Source organism: Arvicanthis niloticus, chromosome 23 (assembly GCF_011762505.2).
Source record: "Arvicanthis niloticus isolate mArvNil1 chromosome 23, mArvNil1.pat.X, whole genome shotgun sequence".
In the NCBI taxonomy this organism is placed as follows: Eukaryota; Metazoa; Chordata; class Mammalia; order Rodentia; family Muridae; genus Arvicanthis; species Arvicanthis niloticus.
The window spans coordinates 43498800-43514607 of record NC_133430.1 but is presented as its reverse complement, the minus strand read 5'-3'; the positions used below and the strand labels follow the sequence as shown (position 1 = coordinate 43514607).

The window sequence follows — 15808 nt, the reverse complement described above, 5'->3', positions numbered from 1 at the left end:
CCTCAGCCTGTGCTCTGCCTGCTGCTCCCTCTGCCTGGGTGCATGTGATCCAGATTCCTTCATGGCTCACCTTACGTATTCAGTTCTTTGCTTAGATTCCACATATCAACCTGGTTCTCTTTCCCCTCCTTTGCCATCTTCTCTGGTACCTATTAGGTCTTTGATACGTAAGTTAGTGACTGGGAAAATTGATGTGTTTATAAAAAGATAAAGAGAATGAGAGTATGTTCTATGACTGTGTGGTAAGGTATGGGGGAAGGGGTGTCTCAGCAGGCCCATGCTGAGGCATCTCTTCCCCCTGAGGGACCAGCCACACACCAGTGTAGTATAGAATAGAGTTTATTCCAGGCATGGGGAGGGGAGCCAGTAGGGTAGTAGAGGCAGAGAGAGTGAGAGATAGAGAGAGAGAGAGAGAGAGAGAGAGAGAGAGAGAGAGAGAGAGAGAGAGAGAGAGAGAGGAGCAAGGGGACAGAGAGATCAAGAGAGCAAGAGTGTGAGAAAGCAAGAGAGCGAGGAGGGGGCAAGCAGCCCCTTTTATAGTGGGCCAGGCCTACCTGGCTGTTGCCACATAACTGTGGGGGTGGAGTTTAGACAGAATGCTAACAGAAATGTCTAATCTGAGCCAAGACATTAGTGCAAATAAGATAATTTTCTGATTGCATTTTGCTCTATGGAATTAGCTGGGTGGGGTCCCTCCTCTCCTCCTTGGCTCAAAGCCTTAGTCCATTTCATGTCACTATAATAAAATGCCCAGAACCAAATAGAGTCAATAGACATTTGTTTTCTACAGTTCTGTGTGCCGGGAACTCCAAGATCAAGGCACTGGAATCAGGTATCTGGTGTGATCTTCATGTGGCAGGTGGAAGAGGAAAAGCAGAAAGAACCCCCTCCATCCAGCTTCTTCTGGGCACCAGGTCCCATTCTTGGAGTAAGGAACCTTCATGAGCTCTAAAACTTGACCTCTTGATGACTTTGTATTGACGACACCTGACCTTCAGAGGGTCCTTGTCCAAGGCCTTCCTCAAGGTGGAACAGTGTCCCCAGTTCACAAAGCCCGAGTGCTGGTCCCCAGGTGTACTTTGCTCTAAACCCCGCTGAATCCAGAACACCCAGCAGTTCCTCTTTCCAACAGTTGCTGCTCTGAGTTTGAAAACAGCTTTAATTTTTTTTAAAATTAGCTTAGTAAAACTTCTCTTTCTGGTGTCCTGAATTTTGGCATGCGTTTGTACACATGACTTTTCTCCCAATGTGATGTCTGGTTCATCCTGAAACAACTTCATCAGTCTTTCTAGAGGTCAACTTTTTCCTGCGGCAGGTATTCATTCCTTTATTCTCATCTGGTGGCAGGTGGCCTGGTGGCAATCAGGGACCGGACAGTGCCACAGTTGCTAGTGTTAAGGTGATTCCCCAATCGGCCTGACTCCAGGACTGAACTCTGTCTTTTGTTTTCTTTATTAGATATATTAGTGTGACCATTGTTTTTAATGGAAGATGATTGAAAGTGAAAACTTAAATCGAGGTGAAATCATTAAAGAACTGGTAAGTTCAAGCCCTTTGTTCAGTAATACCTGCAAGAGTATTGAGGAGAGCATTCTGACTCTCCTTCTGGAGCTGTGAGGATTGTGGGGAAAGGAGATTCCTCCTATTGGGTGACTGGATGACTGGAGGCACAGGCGTCAGGAGCATGATCCAGCGTTCTCTTCTGTTGGGAGTGTGAGCGTGGCATCTGTTCCAGGGGAAGTTCATAGTTTGTGTTATCAAAAGACAGGCTTTTTAAAAAAAAAAAAACTAGTTAAAAGAGATAATAATTCAAATTCTTTCTTTTAAAACAGTGTTTGTGCAATGGTTTATCTTATGAGATGGTTGGACAGGAAGGATCAGATACTTCAAAACTGGAGATGTTTTTCTCAGGGTATCCCCGAATAGTTGGATTATCATTGTTTCATAATTTATCAAGTCTTACAATTGTTGCTCAAGATATAAAGGAAATTTCAGGGTTGGAGACTTGCTTACGGCTTAAAGAACTTTGGATTGCAGAATGCTGCATAGAGGTAAGTTTAGACAGACAATCTTACAGGTGCATCTAATCCTGAATTCTTCACTTTGGAAAAATAGTTCATTAAAGTCTGTGCAGTGTGTATGGATCGAAACTGATAAGTGGGCAAAGATAAAAATTTGTACAAAGTGAAAACAGAATAAGGAATCAAAACATATTTTTTTGTAAACATATCAAATTAGATCATAGCCAGTATTGCTTACTACAAAGCAATACTGATTCACTTTGGCACTAAATGGTTAGAAGTATATTTGAGAAAGAAACACTACAAAATGCATCATGGGTAATAGAAATGTACGCACCTTTGAACTCAGAAACCCCTACCCTAAGAATTTTATACTCAAGAAGTAATTCAACAACAGAGAACAGTTAGGCATGGAAGTATTTGTTGCAGTGCTTTCCCAATAAATAAAATCATCAAATGTGAATATTCTGGACATAGGGAAATTTTAAAGAAAGCTGTTATGACCTTCATAAAATATTTTGTAATTATTAAACATTAGACTTTGAAAATTATGAAAATGTGTTAGACGGTCTCAAGCAAAAAACCCCACACCACCCATAAAATCATATGCATATGATTATATTAATATCACATAAATGTAGCTGGCTAACATTTAAAGAATATATACGAATTAAATATAGCTATATTTAGATGGAGAAATTATATGTTTATTTTAATTTAGAGTTAATATTCTGGGTATTTATATTACAATAAAGTGCTACTTAAAAGAAAAAAGACTTAGAAACTTACTTTATTGATAAGTCAAAGATGAAATAAATAACGTTCTTCAATCCCTTTTTCAACAGAAAATTGAAGGCCTTCAAGGATGTAGAAATTTGGAAAAATTATATTTATATTACAATAAAATTTACAAAATAGAAAATTTGGAGAAGTTAATAAAATTGGAAGTTCTGTGGCTGAACCACAATATGATAAGAAATATTGAGGTGAGAAAATTTTGATAATTTGCATGTAAAGTCAGTTTACTGCTGTGGCATTAAAACCACAGTGACTAAGATACAACATTGAGGGTCAAAGTATTTATGAATAGCTAATTATTGTGGTCCAGAAGAACTACTTTGGGGCTAGAGAGATGGCTGAGGTTAAATGTACTGGCTGCTCTTGCAGAGGACCTGGGTTCCAACACCCACATAGCAGCTCACAACTCCCTTAACTCCAGTCCTGAGAAATCCAACACCCTCTTCTCTTCTCTGTGGTGCACAGCATACACACAGGCAAAACACTCATATATAAAGTAAAACGAGGAACTAATGTGTAGATAGCATTTCTTCACAGCAGGCCTGACAAGTATTTGGTGTTGGAAGAGTTTCAACGCTAGGTTTGAGAAGCCGTGTGGTGCGGTTTTCTCCGCTCACTCTGCTGGTCTTCCCCTCCATGCCTTTCTGGTCCTTCTTGTAATTCTCTCCAGAATCCATTAGAGTGGGGGTGGGGAGGCTTCATTGGACCCATTTTCCTCTGGACCTGTGAAGCACATGGTTTCTACTGTCCACGCAACCAAGAAAATAACAAGATTGATCAGGGTTGATGTTTTAAAAGTACTTGTTGTCTAATACTTTCAGGGCTTGCAGACTTTGAAGACTCTAAAAGACCTCAACCTTGCAGGAAACCGAATCAGCAGCATCGGTATGTACTGTTCCCTCTAGAGTCCGAGCCAGTGCGATTTAAAAATGTGCGCTTAGATGTGTCTCTTTTAAACTTTATGCCATTGAAAAGCAGTTTTACTTTTGCATACATTTTTACCTTAGATCATGGTTCTTCTACTGAGCTATGAAGATCTTTTACAAAAATTACTGGTTTTTTAAGAGTTTCTTGAACAGTGTGTTTTGATCCTATTTATACCCGCCCATATCCTCCCAGATCTACCTCCACTTCTCTACCTATTTTTAAATCTATGGTTCAGATGTTTAACTCTCAGCCACTAGTCACTCTTGTTAAACAAGCAGGTAATCCTATTGAAATTCAGGAATAATGGCCATCTGCAACTTACAAATGTGCCAGGGTATATAACAAAGGCAGAACAAGAAACGGAACTATTCTGTGATGCTGAGGCTTGAACTCATGGCCTTGGGCATGCTGGACAACCACCCTGCCACTGAGCTGTGCCCTCATTCCTAATGTTTTTTAAATCTTGTTTTTAAATGAAAGGTCGATGTCTTGATCCCAATGAACAACTGGAAAAACTAAACCTTTCTGGAAATCAAATTACTTCTTTCAAGGTATGTTCAACTAAATGATTGGTTTCTGTTTATCAACCTGAGTTGCAAACTGCATAGACCTTCAAGGAGTAATTGCATCGAATTCATTACTTTGTTTTTCCTGGTGGTCTGTGCATTGTGATACCTTTGGAGGTTACATATCTGATATTTACATTATTCACAGTAGCAAGATTGAAGTTATGAAGTAGCAACAAAATAATTTTATGGTAGAGGGTTAGCACATATGAGGAACTGTATTAAAGGGTCTCAGCATTAGGAAGGTTGAGAACCACTGCTCTAGGGAGTTTGAGTAGCATCTGTTCAGTTAGCCATAGAATTTGATCCTTTTCTTGTTTTTGTTTTTCTTGTTTTTGGTTGTTTTGTTTTGTTTTTCGAGACAGGGTTTCTCTGTGTAGCCCTGGCTGTCCTGGAACTCACTCTGTAGACCAGGCTGGCCTGGAACTCAGAAATCCACCTGCCTCTGCCTCCCAAGCGCTGGGATTAAAGGTGTGCGCCACCACACAGAACTTGATCCTTTTAAAACCAAAAAATAACTCCTAAGTTGGCTGGTAGGATGCTACTTCCTTTGAACTTTGTCCTTGTCTTTCTGGCTACACTTATCTTGTTGGGGGTTCATCCTCTGCTAGCTAGTCCATCTGAAAAGGTGGACTGCCCCTTCTGGGGCCCTTCGTCTCTTCTGGCACTATTCACTCTGCACATAATCCCATCCTGTCTCTGTGCTGTGAATGCACCTGCTCTAATTACTGCTCAACTGGTCCCCATTGTCTCCTCTGAACTGCAGATGTCTCTTAACAAGCTCCAACTGATGCTCCTCCCACACCCTCTTTGCTTGCAGGCATCTCTGACTCTCTAAATAGTATTTCCACTTTCTAGTTAATTAAGCAAAAATTCTTACAGTCTTTTTTACTCCTATTATTTCTTCATATCCTACCTTCATTCTGTGAGCAAATCTTGTTGCCATTTGGAATATGCCCAGAACCTTACTACCTGGATCACTGTCAACCTGGGCAACACTATCCTTACCAGTCTGCGAGAGAGAGAGAGAGAGAGAGAGAGAGAGAGAGAGAGAGAGAGAGAGACCCAACTTCTCACAATCCTCCCTATTTTTTTAGTGTGTGTGTGTGTGTGTGTGTGTGTGTAGACACACAGCACAGCACACATGTGGAGACAGAGAACACTTTGCACGAGTCAGTTCACTCATTCCACCACATGGGTCCTGGGGGTCAAGCTCAGGCTGTCAGGCGGAGCACTTACCTGCTGAGACACCGTATTTCCTTTTGCCAACCGTATTTCCTTTTCTCTATCTTCAGTCTGCTTCCTGTGCAGCAAAAAGCTTGCTGACGCCCTTTTAAATTTGCTATAATAAATCTTTCTTGTCAACCTCCCTTTTTGCCATCTCACCTTGTTCACAATATGATTCTGACCACGTGAGACTGAAGGCACACAGTCAAGCACAGCTTATGAAAACACAAGAGAAAATGGAGTAAGAAATAATTTTAAGTCAGTCAATGTAAAGAGATACTCTTTAACTTGGGGAAAAACAGAAGGGCATCTCAAGGCAGTAGAATAAATACTTTAAGAAGAAGTGTGACTAAAATGTTACCCGATTAGTGCAACTGAAAAGGAACTCATCAATGGAAAGGCGAGCCGCATTTTAGCAGGCACTGTAAGGGGCTCTTCTGGACAGTGGCCATGGCCGTTCTAAGGGGGAGAGGTGAGTATTTGTGAGGAAGGACATGGAGATCAGAAATGATGGGTCTACTGAGTAACATCATCAGGGTTGTCGTTTGGCTCAAATCCAGGGTGTGCATGAGAACACAGGGAGTTGGGGCTAAAAGGCGTGTTTGATAGACGATGGGAAGCTGTCACTGCTTTTCAGCAAAGGGCTATTATAGTGCGATCACAGGTGTCCCTCAGGAACGGTAAACTGGAAGTAGTGTTTACTGGTTAGGAGTGGCTGGGACACACACAACACCCTTAGCCATGTAGTCTGCCACTTAGCAAAGGTTGATCTTCTCTTCTGGAATTTAACATGTGCTTTCCCTAGCGAGAAGAGTCTTCGCCGTCTAGATCACTTTAACATGCACACTTAGGTGTGTGAGTAGAGTGTTACATTGGATTGTGATGTCAGGTGTTAACACTTCCTCTCAAAGCGAGCATTCATAACTCATTGAACATTGTCCCTGATGTTTAGGACCTCACTAATCTGACCAAGCTCACTCGCTTAAAGGATTTATCTCTGAATGATCCTCAGTATAAATCTAATCCGGTGTGTCAACTGTGTAACTACTCCACCCATGTGCTGTACCACTTGCCTTCTCTTCAACGACTTGACACGTTTGATGTCTCAGCGAAGCAAATCAAGGAGCTGGCAGATGTAAGTGTAGTCGCAGTCAGGCATCTGTGACTCAAGTCTGCGCAGTTAAAGGCTTTTCTCTGCCTGGGTCTTCATATGGCTGTTATTACACGGTCGGTTCTCGTCTCCTGTTTGCTCTTGCCCCTCCCATAAGCAGGATGTTTCAACTAAAAGTAAACAGACAATAACATTAATTCTGGAATTCCGAGGTCAGACAAAAAAAATGGGAAACTACTGTTGGAAATAGATTTTTTTGATACATGATTCTTAAAATTATGTTAGAACAAATTAGATGTAATATTTTAAAAATCTTTTTTCCCACATAGAAGAAATCTAAGTAAAATTTGAATTTCATATAAATACCAAAGTATGTCTTGATATAACTAAATGAGTACAAGCAAGTTTGGTGAATACTTGTCATGGTGGGATATTTTTCCCACAAGTTGGGAGGAGCTAAGGTGGGAGGAGTAAGGAGAGGAAGAGGAGAGGTAAGGAGAGGAAGAGGAGAAGGAAGAGGAGGAGCTAGGGGAGAGAGCAGAAGTGGGGGGAACATGGAAGGGGACCTGTGCCTGTCTCTAGCAGTCTACGGTAGTTGGTATATCTAGGTCGGGTATTGGGTTACACCTCTGATTGTGTGGGCATCTTGTTATTGAGCATTACCAAATATATAAAGCCTTTGGATAAACTAAGCATTAGAGTCTCATTCCTACTGGGCCCATGTGAATGATGGGATGGTGTGGGCTCAGCCAAGCATTGTAGAGACAGCCTGGGAGATTGGCAGAGCCAATGTTTTTCTTTTTTTTTTTCCTTTCTTATACACACACACACACACACACACACACACACGCACGCACGCACACGCACACGCACACGCACACGCACACGCACACACACACACTAGATATCAGATGTTGGGCTCTGATGTTCTCCATCCTATTTTTCAAAAGGGACTCTCTCATTGAACCAAGAACTGATCTTTGCTGGGCAGTTCTTTTTTGACTAATCTAATTCTCAGGCATCATTTAACTTGTATAGTTTGTAATGGGCTATTTAATCAATTTGTTATTATTTGTGAGTTAATAACTGAGTAGTATTAAATTTAAGGTTGGAGATAATTGCATTAGAATGATAATCTAATGATATCATCAGTCTTTTTATTGTTTTTTTTGTTTGTTTGTTTTGTTTGTTTTGTTTTTCGAGACGGGGTTTCTCTGTGTAGCCATGGCTGTCCTGGAACTCACTCTGTAGACCAGGCTGGCCTCGAACTCAGAAATTCACCTGCCTCTACCTCCCAAGTGATGGGATTAAAGGCGTGCGCCACCATTGCCCAGCTAATATTTATTTATTTATTTTATGTATGTGAGTACACTGTTGCTGTCTTAAGACACACCAGAAGAGGGCATCAGATCCCATTACAAATGGTTGTGAGCCATCATGTGGTTGCTGGGAATTGAACTCAGGACCTCTGGAAGAGCAGTCTGTGCTCTTAACCACTGAGCCATCTCTCCAGCCTATCATCAGTCTAAAAGTAGTTCACTTAGAGCATTGTTTCACAGATTGGGGGAGAGGGCAGAATTTTTTTTTGTTGGGCTTTTTTTCAAAAAAGCAAATTATATTCAGTTTGGCATTACTTTTAACTCTTTTAAATTTGTTTTTCCTAAATTAATAAAGTAGGAATGATGCGGTTTAATATTTGCTCCAGTCTCATCTTTTTAGCTAAGTATATATGGCTTTAAAAGTTAAATTGTATTTGTAATTTCTTTACTGGAAATCTTGGAAAAAGACATTCATATGCCACATACTCACATATTAAAAATAAAGATGCTCTTTAGGACTTTATGTCATGTCATAAGTTAAACACAAAATCCTGTGGGCCCCGCCATGTCTGCTGTCAGCATCAGCATTTCTGATGGAGCTAGCAAACTTCCAAATGTATACAGAACATGCTATCCCTATATAGTACCACTGATAACTATGTCCTAATTAGATTTCTATTGTTGTGACCAAAAACGTTTAAGGAGGAAAGAGTTTATTGCAGCTTACTCCTTGGATTTATCTCCCAGAAAAGTCAGAGCAGGAACCTGGCAGAAGCTGATGCAGACGCTGTGGAGGAGAGCTTCTTGCTGGCTTGCTCTTCATGGCTTGCTCTACCTGCTTTCTTCTAGAACCCAGGACCACTGCCCACAGTGAGCTGGGCCCCCGTGTCCATCATCAATCTAGAAAATGCACCACCAGCGAATGTGGCGGAATATTTTCTAAATTGAAGTTCTCTCTTCCAAAATGACTTTAGCTCATGTCAAGTTGACATAAACTAGCCAACACAGCTACCTGTAATTTGTTTTATCTAACTTTTTACCTTCAGTCCACAGCAATGAAAAAAATAATGTATTATAACATGCGAATAAAAACCGTTCAGAGACATTTGAATGAAGAACTTGAAAAACTGAATGACAGGAAATGCAAGTTACAGAAGCTACCAGAAGAACGGATAAAATTATTCAACTTTGCAAAGAAAACGGTAAGATTTAGTCATGTAAAATTTCAGTGGCCACAATGTAGGAAAATTATCCAACAAACTGGGAAATTCTTAACTCCACTGCCCGTTCACTCCCACCCTGTGTGCATGTGGTTAGTACTGAGATTTGAGTCAGGTTTACTCTAAAAATACTTAAGCTCCAGATATTTAACTGAGCTGCATTCTATGTATAGTTATTTTACAGATATGGGTGTGAGTCCTCCATTCTGATCTCCAGTGCCCATGTAAACTCAGGCTTGGTAGCCTTGCCTGTGGTCATGGGTCCTCTAAAGTGAGACTGGGAAGCAGAGACAGGGCTTATGCAGCATAGAACAGGGGCTCGGTCTCGAACAAGGTGGACTGTGAGAACCAACATCTGAGGTTGTCCTCCATACATGTTCTGTGGCATGCATATACCTGCACACACACACACACACACACACGCACAAACATACACACTCAAACACTCACACATACATATACACTCACACATACATACACACACTCACTCACATATACACATACAGGTATACGCACTCACATATAGGTATACAATGAGGAACATCAAACTCTATTTTAGTAGTGTGTGTGCTTTTTATGCAGAATAATTAGATTCCTTTTATTAAAAGTAGATCTTGAAAAGCTAAGAATCGTTTACTTGAAAACAAAACCTTATGAGTGTAAAATTTTCTGTAGCTTTTCAAAAACATGAAGAAACCATGGATTTAACAAGTGACGTTAGATAACAGTCAAGGTCAAGGTGTTTGGGAGTGGGGGAGCTGGGTGCTTAGTTTGCACTGTACCAAAAATGTCAGTGGGGATAAGAATTAAATGATAAAATAACAAGAATAAATATGTAGATGGACTGATTTAGCTGATCTCAATCTGTCAAATAGACATTGCAAAGAGAAAAGATGTAAGTTCAAATTGCAAAATGCAAAAGTAAGATGCGTTTATGCTAAAGGCATTCTTCATGAGAGGTGAGCATGTGGGCTGAGGAGACGGCTCCGTAGGTAAAGTGCTCCCCACACAACGTGAGGACCTGGGTCCAGCCCCCAGAGTGTGTATAAAAGGGTAACCATGGTAACGCGTGCTGCTCAGCTTAGAGCAGGGGAAGTCAAGACCAGTGAACCTTCTTCGTGTTCACTGGCCAGACTCCATGCTAGTGAGATACCCTGGCTTAAAAACCAACATGGACAATGCCTTAGGGATAACGCTTGTGTTTGGCTTCTGACCTCCACATGCTTGTACTCATACACTTAAGGAAAAGAAGTCTGAAGACAGACATTAAACTATCCTCAAGAAACAGGATGCATGCCCAAAGAAATCCTATCCTTAGTACTGTGCATCCATTAGGAAGATAAGGTATGAGATGTACAAATAGAAAAGCAGGAGGAAGCATATAAATCAACACTTTACAAATGGATCCTGTACAGTGACTAACAAGCACCTGAGTGGAGCACTCCTTTATGAATTTTCAAATGCAGTGTGAAACCTCCTTTCCTGAAACCTATCAAAGCACAGCACACAACGGCATTAGGTGGTGCAGATGACCGTGACCCACTCTGTCTTGCTCATGAGAGTGAGCCGTGGTCACACAGCTTCAGAGAACTCCTGGCCTTGAGCTCAGCAGATTTACTTGTATACTTTATTCTATGGCTATTTATCACCACTCCATTGATAGCAACAAAGCATCAGATGCTACCGAAACCTTTAACAAGAAGACAAGCTGACCATCTCACAGTAGGCTACTGTGTGGTCACTGAGAAGTGAAGTTGGAGGGCTGGAGAGAGGGCTGTCAGCACCCATGCCTGGTGACTCACAGCCACTTGGAATTCTTGCTGCAGGAAATCCAGCGCCTCCCTTGGTTTTCACAAGGACCTTCATTCATTACATATACCCACATATCCATAATTTAAAGGTAAAAAATAAAATAAAGCTTTTATGCAATAGAGGTTTGAAACACATTTAATGGCCTTGCTACAGATGAACATGCTTTTGTTTCATAATCAGAGTGGGATTCTTGAAGTACAATGTTAATTACATCTAAAAGATTTGACTAAAACCCTCAGAAAGACCAAAATGTCAAAATCCATTTTATAATGTTCCATTTTCAAGTATATAGGTTGAGACTCTCTCACCTAGAATGCTTTACAACCAAATGGATTTCAGAGTTTGGAGTTTTTCACATTTTGGAATATTTACATGAACTCTGAATGTCCCTTATCTGAATATCAAAAACATGTCCAAAGTTTCAAATGTGGGTACACTTCAGATTTCAACCATATTACTTAAAACCAACAAGCAGGCCGGGCGGTGGTGGAGCACGCCTTTAATCCAAGCACTTGGGAGGCAGAGGCAGGCTGATTTCTGAGTTCGAGGCCAGCCTGGTCTACCAAGTGAGTTCCGGGACAGCCAAGGCTATACAGAGAAACCCTGTCTCGAAAAACCAAATAAATAAATAAATAAATAAATAAATAAATAAATAAATAAATAAATAAAAATAAAACCAACAAGCAGGGAAAGGAGTATATAATATATAAACTGCATACATTGTTTAAATATGTAATTTGCTTATAGCAGCCAGTTGTAGCTGTGTAAGTCAAGAAATATAGCTAACTAGTAAATTTCCTTTTATAAATGATGTGCGTTATAGTTTATCTTTAAATCCTACAGGAGATTTATCCTGGTCTCAAACTTTAAAGAAGTGACCCAAGGGCTAAGTAATCAAGATAAATAATATTTAAAGCAATATTTTAAGTATCCCAATTAATGCCCAAAAGCCTAATATGGGCAGTGAACCCCAAATATTAAAGTCTGCTGCAGTGTGATGCCAAAAAGCCTAATATGGGCAGTGAACCCCAAATATTAAAATCTGCTGCAGTGTGCAGTTTTGAGTTGGTCAAAAGGAAAACATTGTCTCCCTTTTGTGTGTTTTCTATGGTTTTATCTTTCCAGACATAGTTTTTAAAAACTGAAACACTGAACAGTTATTATGCTAAAAATTACATGATCTGAAATATAAGGTTTTATTCACGTGCAGACCAGCATTGATGGTAATTTCACTTTGGCTTTAATAAGCACACTCAACATTTCATGTCCTGTTTCTTTAATGTGCTTGTTTTCAGTGAAGAGATGGCCACGCTTCCTCTCTCTAACATGTCACACATTCAATAGACACTAGCTGAATCTGCACCAAGGTCAAAGCCACCTATTTGATTTTTATAAAGCTTGAGCTACCTGGGTTTCTACTTTGATCATTTAAACTGACTAATAAATCTCACCACAAAATGAATATCTGGATGGAGGCTTTGTCTTAATCATGTTTTATTTTTAATTTGCTCTCTGGTACGTTGATTTCCACAGTTAGAACGGGAACTGGCTGAGCTCAAGATCTCTGGCAAAGGGCAGAGCGATACTGCGCCGGAGACTGAGAAACCCCGGAATAGCGAGGCCATCACGCAGGAGTCCATTCTGCAGCAGAAGATACTGACCAAGCTGAATGCCCTGGATGACAGAGTCACGTTCTGGAACAAGAAGCTCCATGAGTATGTTTGCCGAACTGTCTGGTCATTCAGATTGATAACAGGAACGAATAACCGTGTTGGAGGCCAAGAGTTGAGGTCAATTCTTTTGATAAATGGGAGAAAACAGAAGATGAAGTGTTGGCACACCAGGTTCCAGGGCCCCCGCCCACTCAAAGCTGGGCTCTGGCTGAAGCCATTTTTCTATTAAGCACAGTGTCTCCTCCACTCGGCAGAGTGTCACATCTCTGCTTCTGTCTGCAAACTAAAAGCAATTGTGTGGCCCTTAGTTCAGAGACCCAGCAAGTAGACAAGACCAGCAAGGCACACTACAGTTCTTGCTGGTTCACACTGCTCTTTCATTTATAGGGACACTGGGTAAACGGGACACTAGGCCCTGTAATCATCCTAACAACGGGATTGTACCATTTGGGGGTGGGCGGTTCCTTCATGCCTGGTGACCCTCCCACTAGCTCTTTAGATGGAAGTACTATTAGTACTGGCGTGGTGCTGGGAATACTTTGGTGTTAGAAGACAAAACAACCTGCCTAAAATTTGACAGCCATGCTTTTAGATCCAGGAGAGTCTTAGCCTTTCAGACTCTGCATGAGGGTAACAAAATCAGTGGGGATTTTCACTGCCAGGAACGGAATATCTTGTTCTGGGTCTAACTACTAACACTAACGTTACTCATCCACTGAAAGCAAGAGACACACTGATACTAAAGTGTGTGTTCCGTGCTGCGACACATGAGTGAGCGCCTGTGCCTCGGTGCTGTGGGTTCGTAGCTGAGGAGCCCCTGCATCGTAGCTGAGGAGCCCCTGCGTGTGTATTCTGTCTCTGGTAGAATTGAAGCAATCTATCGTACTGAAGTCAAACAGAAGAAGAAGAGCCACGGCTTACTGACCCCGTTTCTGCTGACCGAGCTGGAGACTGTGGGGAACATCCATTTTGAAGAAGGCACTCGAGCTGATGAATGGTAAATCTGAGCCTTAAGTAGAGCTCCAAAAATAATTGTGCTTACAGTCGGTCCCAAGCCAGGCGGACAACTTATAAAGCGTCTCATTTTCAAAATAGTTTTTATCAAAATATGCATCTGCTGAAATGTTGCTGTCGTGCATTTTCCACCTGTATCTTTGTCTCATTGCTTTATGGTCACGAGCCAAGCCCTGCACACCTCAACGGGGCTACTCAGCACCCACTCTTTTTTTCTTAGCCAGTCAGCAAAAACTTATATGGGAAGTTGGTAAAAATTCTAAGAAAAAGGTTTATGTCCCACTGTTGTCCTCGCAATGCTTATACAGTTGCTGGGCGGATAGCCCGGGATTCTAACACTGGCTGAAAACCAGAACACGGCAGATAGGACAGCACAACTTCAACAGCAGGTTGCCACCATGGGGGCCTCCTGGCTGTCAGCAGGCCTGTAGCAAAGGGGAGGGGGCTGTCTGGGAGCTGAGCCAGCAGTGGGTACATGGCCACTGGGTAGGAGGAGGAGGTGCACAGAGCCAGACGTCAGCTGCAGGGTTCCCTGTATCACAGCCAGCCGGGAAATGGTCTCGGCAAGGCAAGGCAAGAATGAAACTCAGTTCAGTCCGACTTTGTCAGCCAGGCTTGTTCTAACGTGTAAGCGTTTAAACAGAACAGTTTGTTACTATTTCCTTGTGTACTACAATCCCTGATCCACAAGGAGGCACAATTTCATCAAAATCTACTTCAAAGTGTATTTCATTTCTTGCAAGAAAGTGAATTCTAGAGAGAGGCTGCATGTAAAGACCTGCCATGGTCTGGGTCATACATATAACATACAGGTCATTTGGGCTAATTGTCTCTTGCACTGATCAAGCCTTTTGAAGTAAGTCAGGTGCTTTAAGGTAGGAGTTCAGATATTGGGCCCAGAAACCACCCATCTTCCCTCTGTGGCTGTAGCCCTCACACCCATTCAAATGGTTACGGAGCAAATGTATCTTATAAAGGATCATTTGCTTCCTTGTTAAATGGTCTCTTTTTCCGTTCTTAATCTCCTTTCTGTGCAATTTTAAGACAAGATTGTAATTCTATGGAGAATAGCCACATGAGGGCAGCAGAGAGCCAACCAGACATTGAAAGGATCCTTGTTCTGGAGTTTCACAAAGCTGCCACATCTTCCTCCTCTGGTTCTCAGATGGCTTTTCTCCCTGGAAGATCTCCGAGGCTTCAAGAAGGTGCCCTTTACAGACCTCACCCAAGGCTTCTCTTCTAAGTCTTTCTTCTCTAACATTTGTTATATTTATGGCTTTACATACTATTGAATATCTACCCCCTTTGGAATATAAACCTGAGGAGAGAGAGGGTGGACACCTCTCATCTTACTATGTGCCCTACCTAACTTAGGAAGTTCTTGGGATAGACCCAGAGACAATGATAACCCCAAAGAAGACAGGCCCAGTGTTGATGATGACCCGGGGTCTGATTCAGTGTGCGTTTGAGATGTGCCACAGGCATGCTAGAGGGTAGGAAGAGTGGAGACAGTCACTCTTGCCATTTTAACTACAGGTTGGGGCTGGGTGCTGAGAAGTTAGCTTTGAAAGGCCATTTACACATTTAAACGAGTATTTTAGAAAACAGTGGATATTCAAATTTGGATACTAAAGCTACATTTGTATAGAAATGATTATTTGTGTATGAATACATTCATATATACAGACAGACAGAAATGCCAGATAAAATCACCTAAGGGCAGTGGAAACGAGAGAGCCATAATTCTGGTTCCCGGGAAAATGCAAACTTTGCAAGTCTATTGGAGACTAGGGAATAGCTCAGTGACAAAGGGCTTCCCTGCATGCAGAAGGTCCTTGGTTCAATCCTTAACACCATAAAAAATGTAAAATAAATAAAAATTTTAAAAGGAATCATTTCAAAGAGCCAGGAAAAAAAGAAAGATGAAGGCATAGCCTGAATACTTGGTTACACTGAACTAATCAAATAGTCTTAGGAAAGACTCTTCTATTCCGTCAACATCATCTTTAAGCAGAAAAACTAGATAATAGATAATAAAAGGGACATTTTACTGTTTTTCAAATTTTAACATCTTTTGTTCATCAAATATGCCCATTGGAACAAAAATACAGTGGCTATGA

General features: G+C 41.3%; 1 protein-coding gene across 10 annotated transcripts in view; it reads left to right on the top strand.

The window, feature by feature from the left end:
• The window catches only part of Lrrc9 (leucine rich repeat containing 9), a 77242-nt gene that overhangs the window by 12806 nt on the left and 48628 nt on the right, over window positions 1–15808 (top strand). For 9 of the 10 annotated variants that reach the window (XR_013106779.1, XR_013106781.1, XR_013106780.1 and 6 more), the window contains 9 exons: window positions 1459–1539; window positions 1833–2051; window positions 2867–3007; window positions 3641–3704; window positions 4227–4297; window positions 6492–6674; window positions 9016–9171; window positions 12535–12716; window positions 13540–13671. Coding sequence is in view for 6 of the 10 variants with exons in the window: in XM_076922029.1 (XP_076778144.1) it covers window positions 1492–1539; window positions 1833–2051; window positions 2867–3007; window positions 3641–3704; window positions 4227–4297; window positions 6492–6674; window positions 9016–9171; window positions 12535–12716; window positions 13540–13671 (1196 nt within the window). In the remaining 4 variants the exon portion in view is untranslated. Of the gene's footprint in view, window positions 1–808; window positions 929–1458; window positions 1540–1832; window positions 2052–2866; window positions 3008–3640; window positions 3705–4226; window positions 4298–6491; window positions 6675–9015; window positions 9172–12534; window positions 12717–13539; window positions 13672–15808 lie in introns of those variants that run through there. The other variant, XM_076922031.1, reaches the window with a different exon arrangement.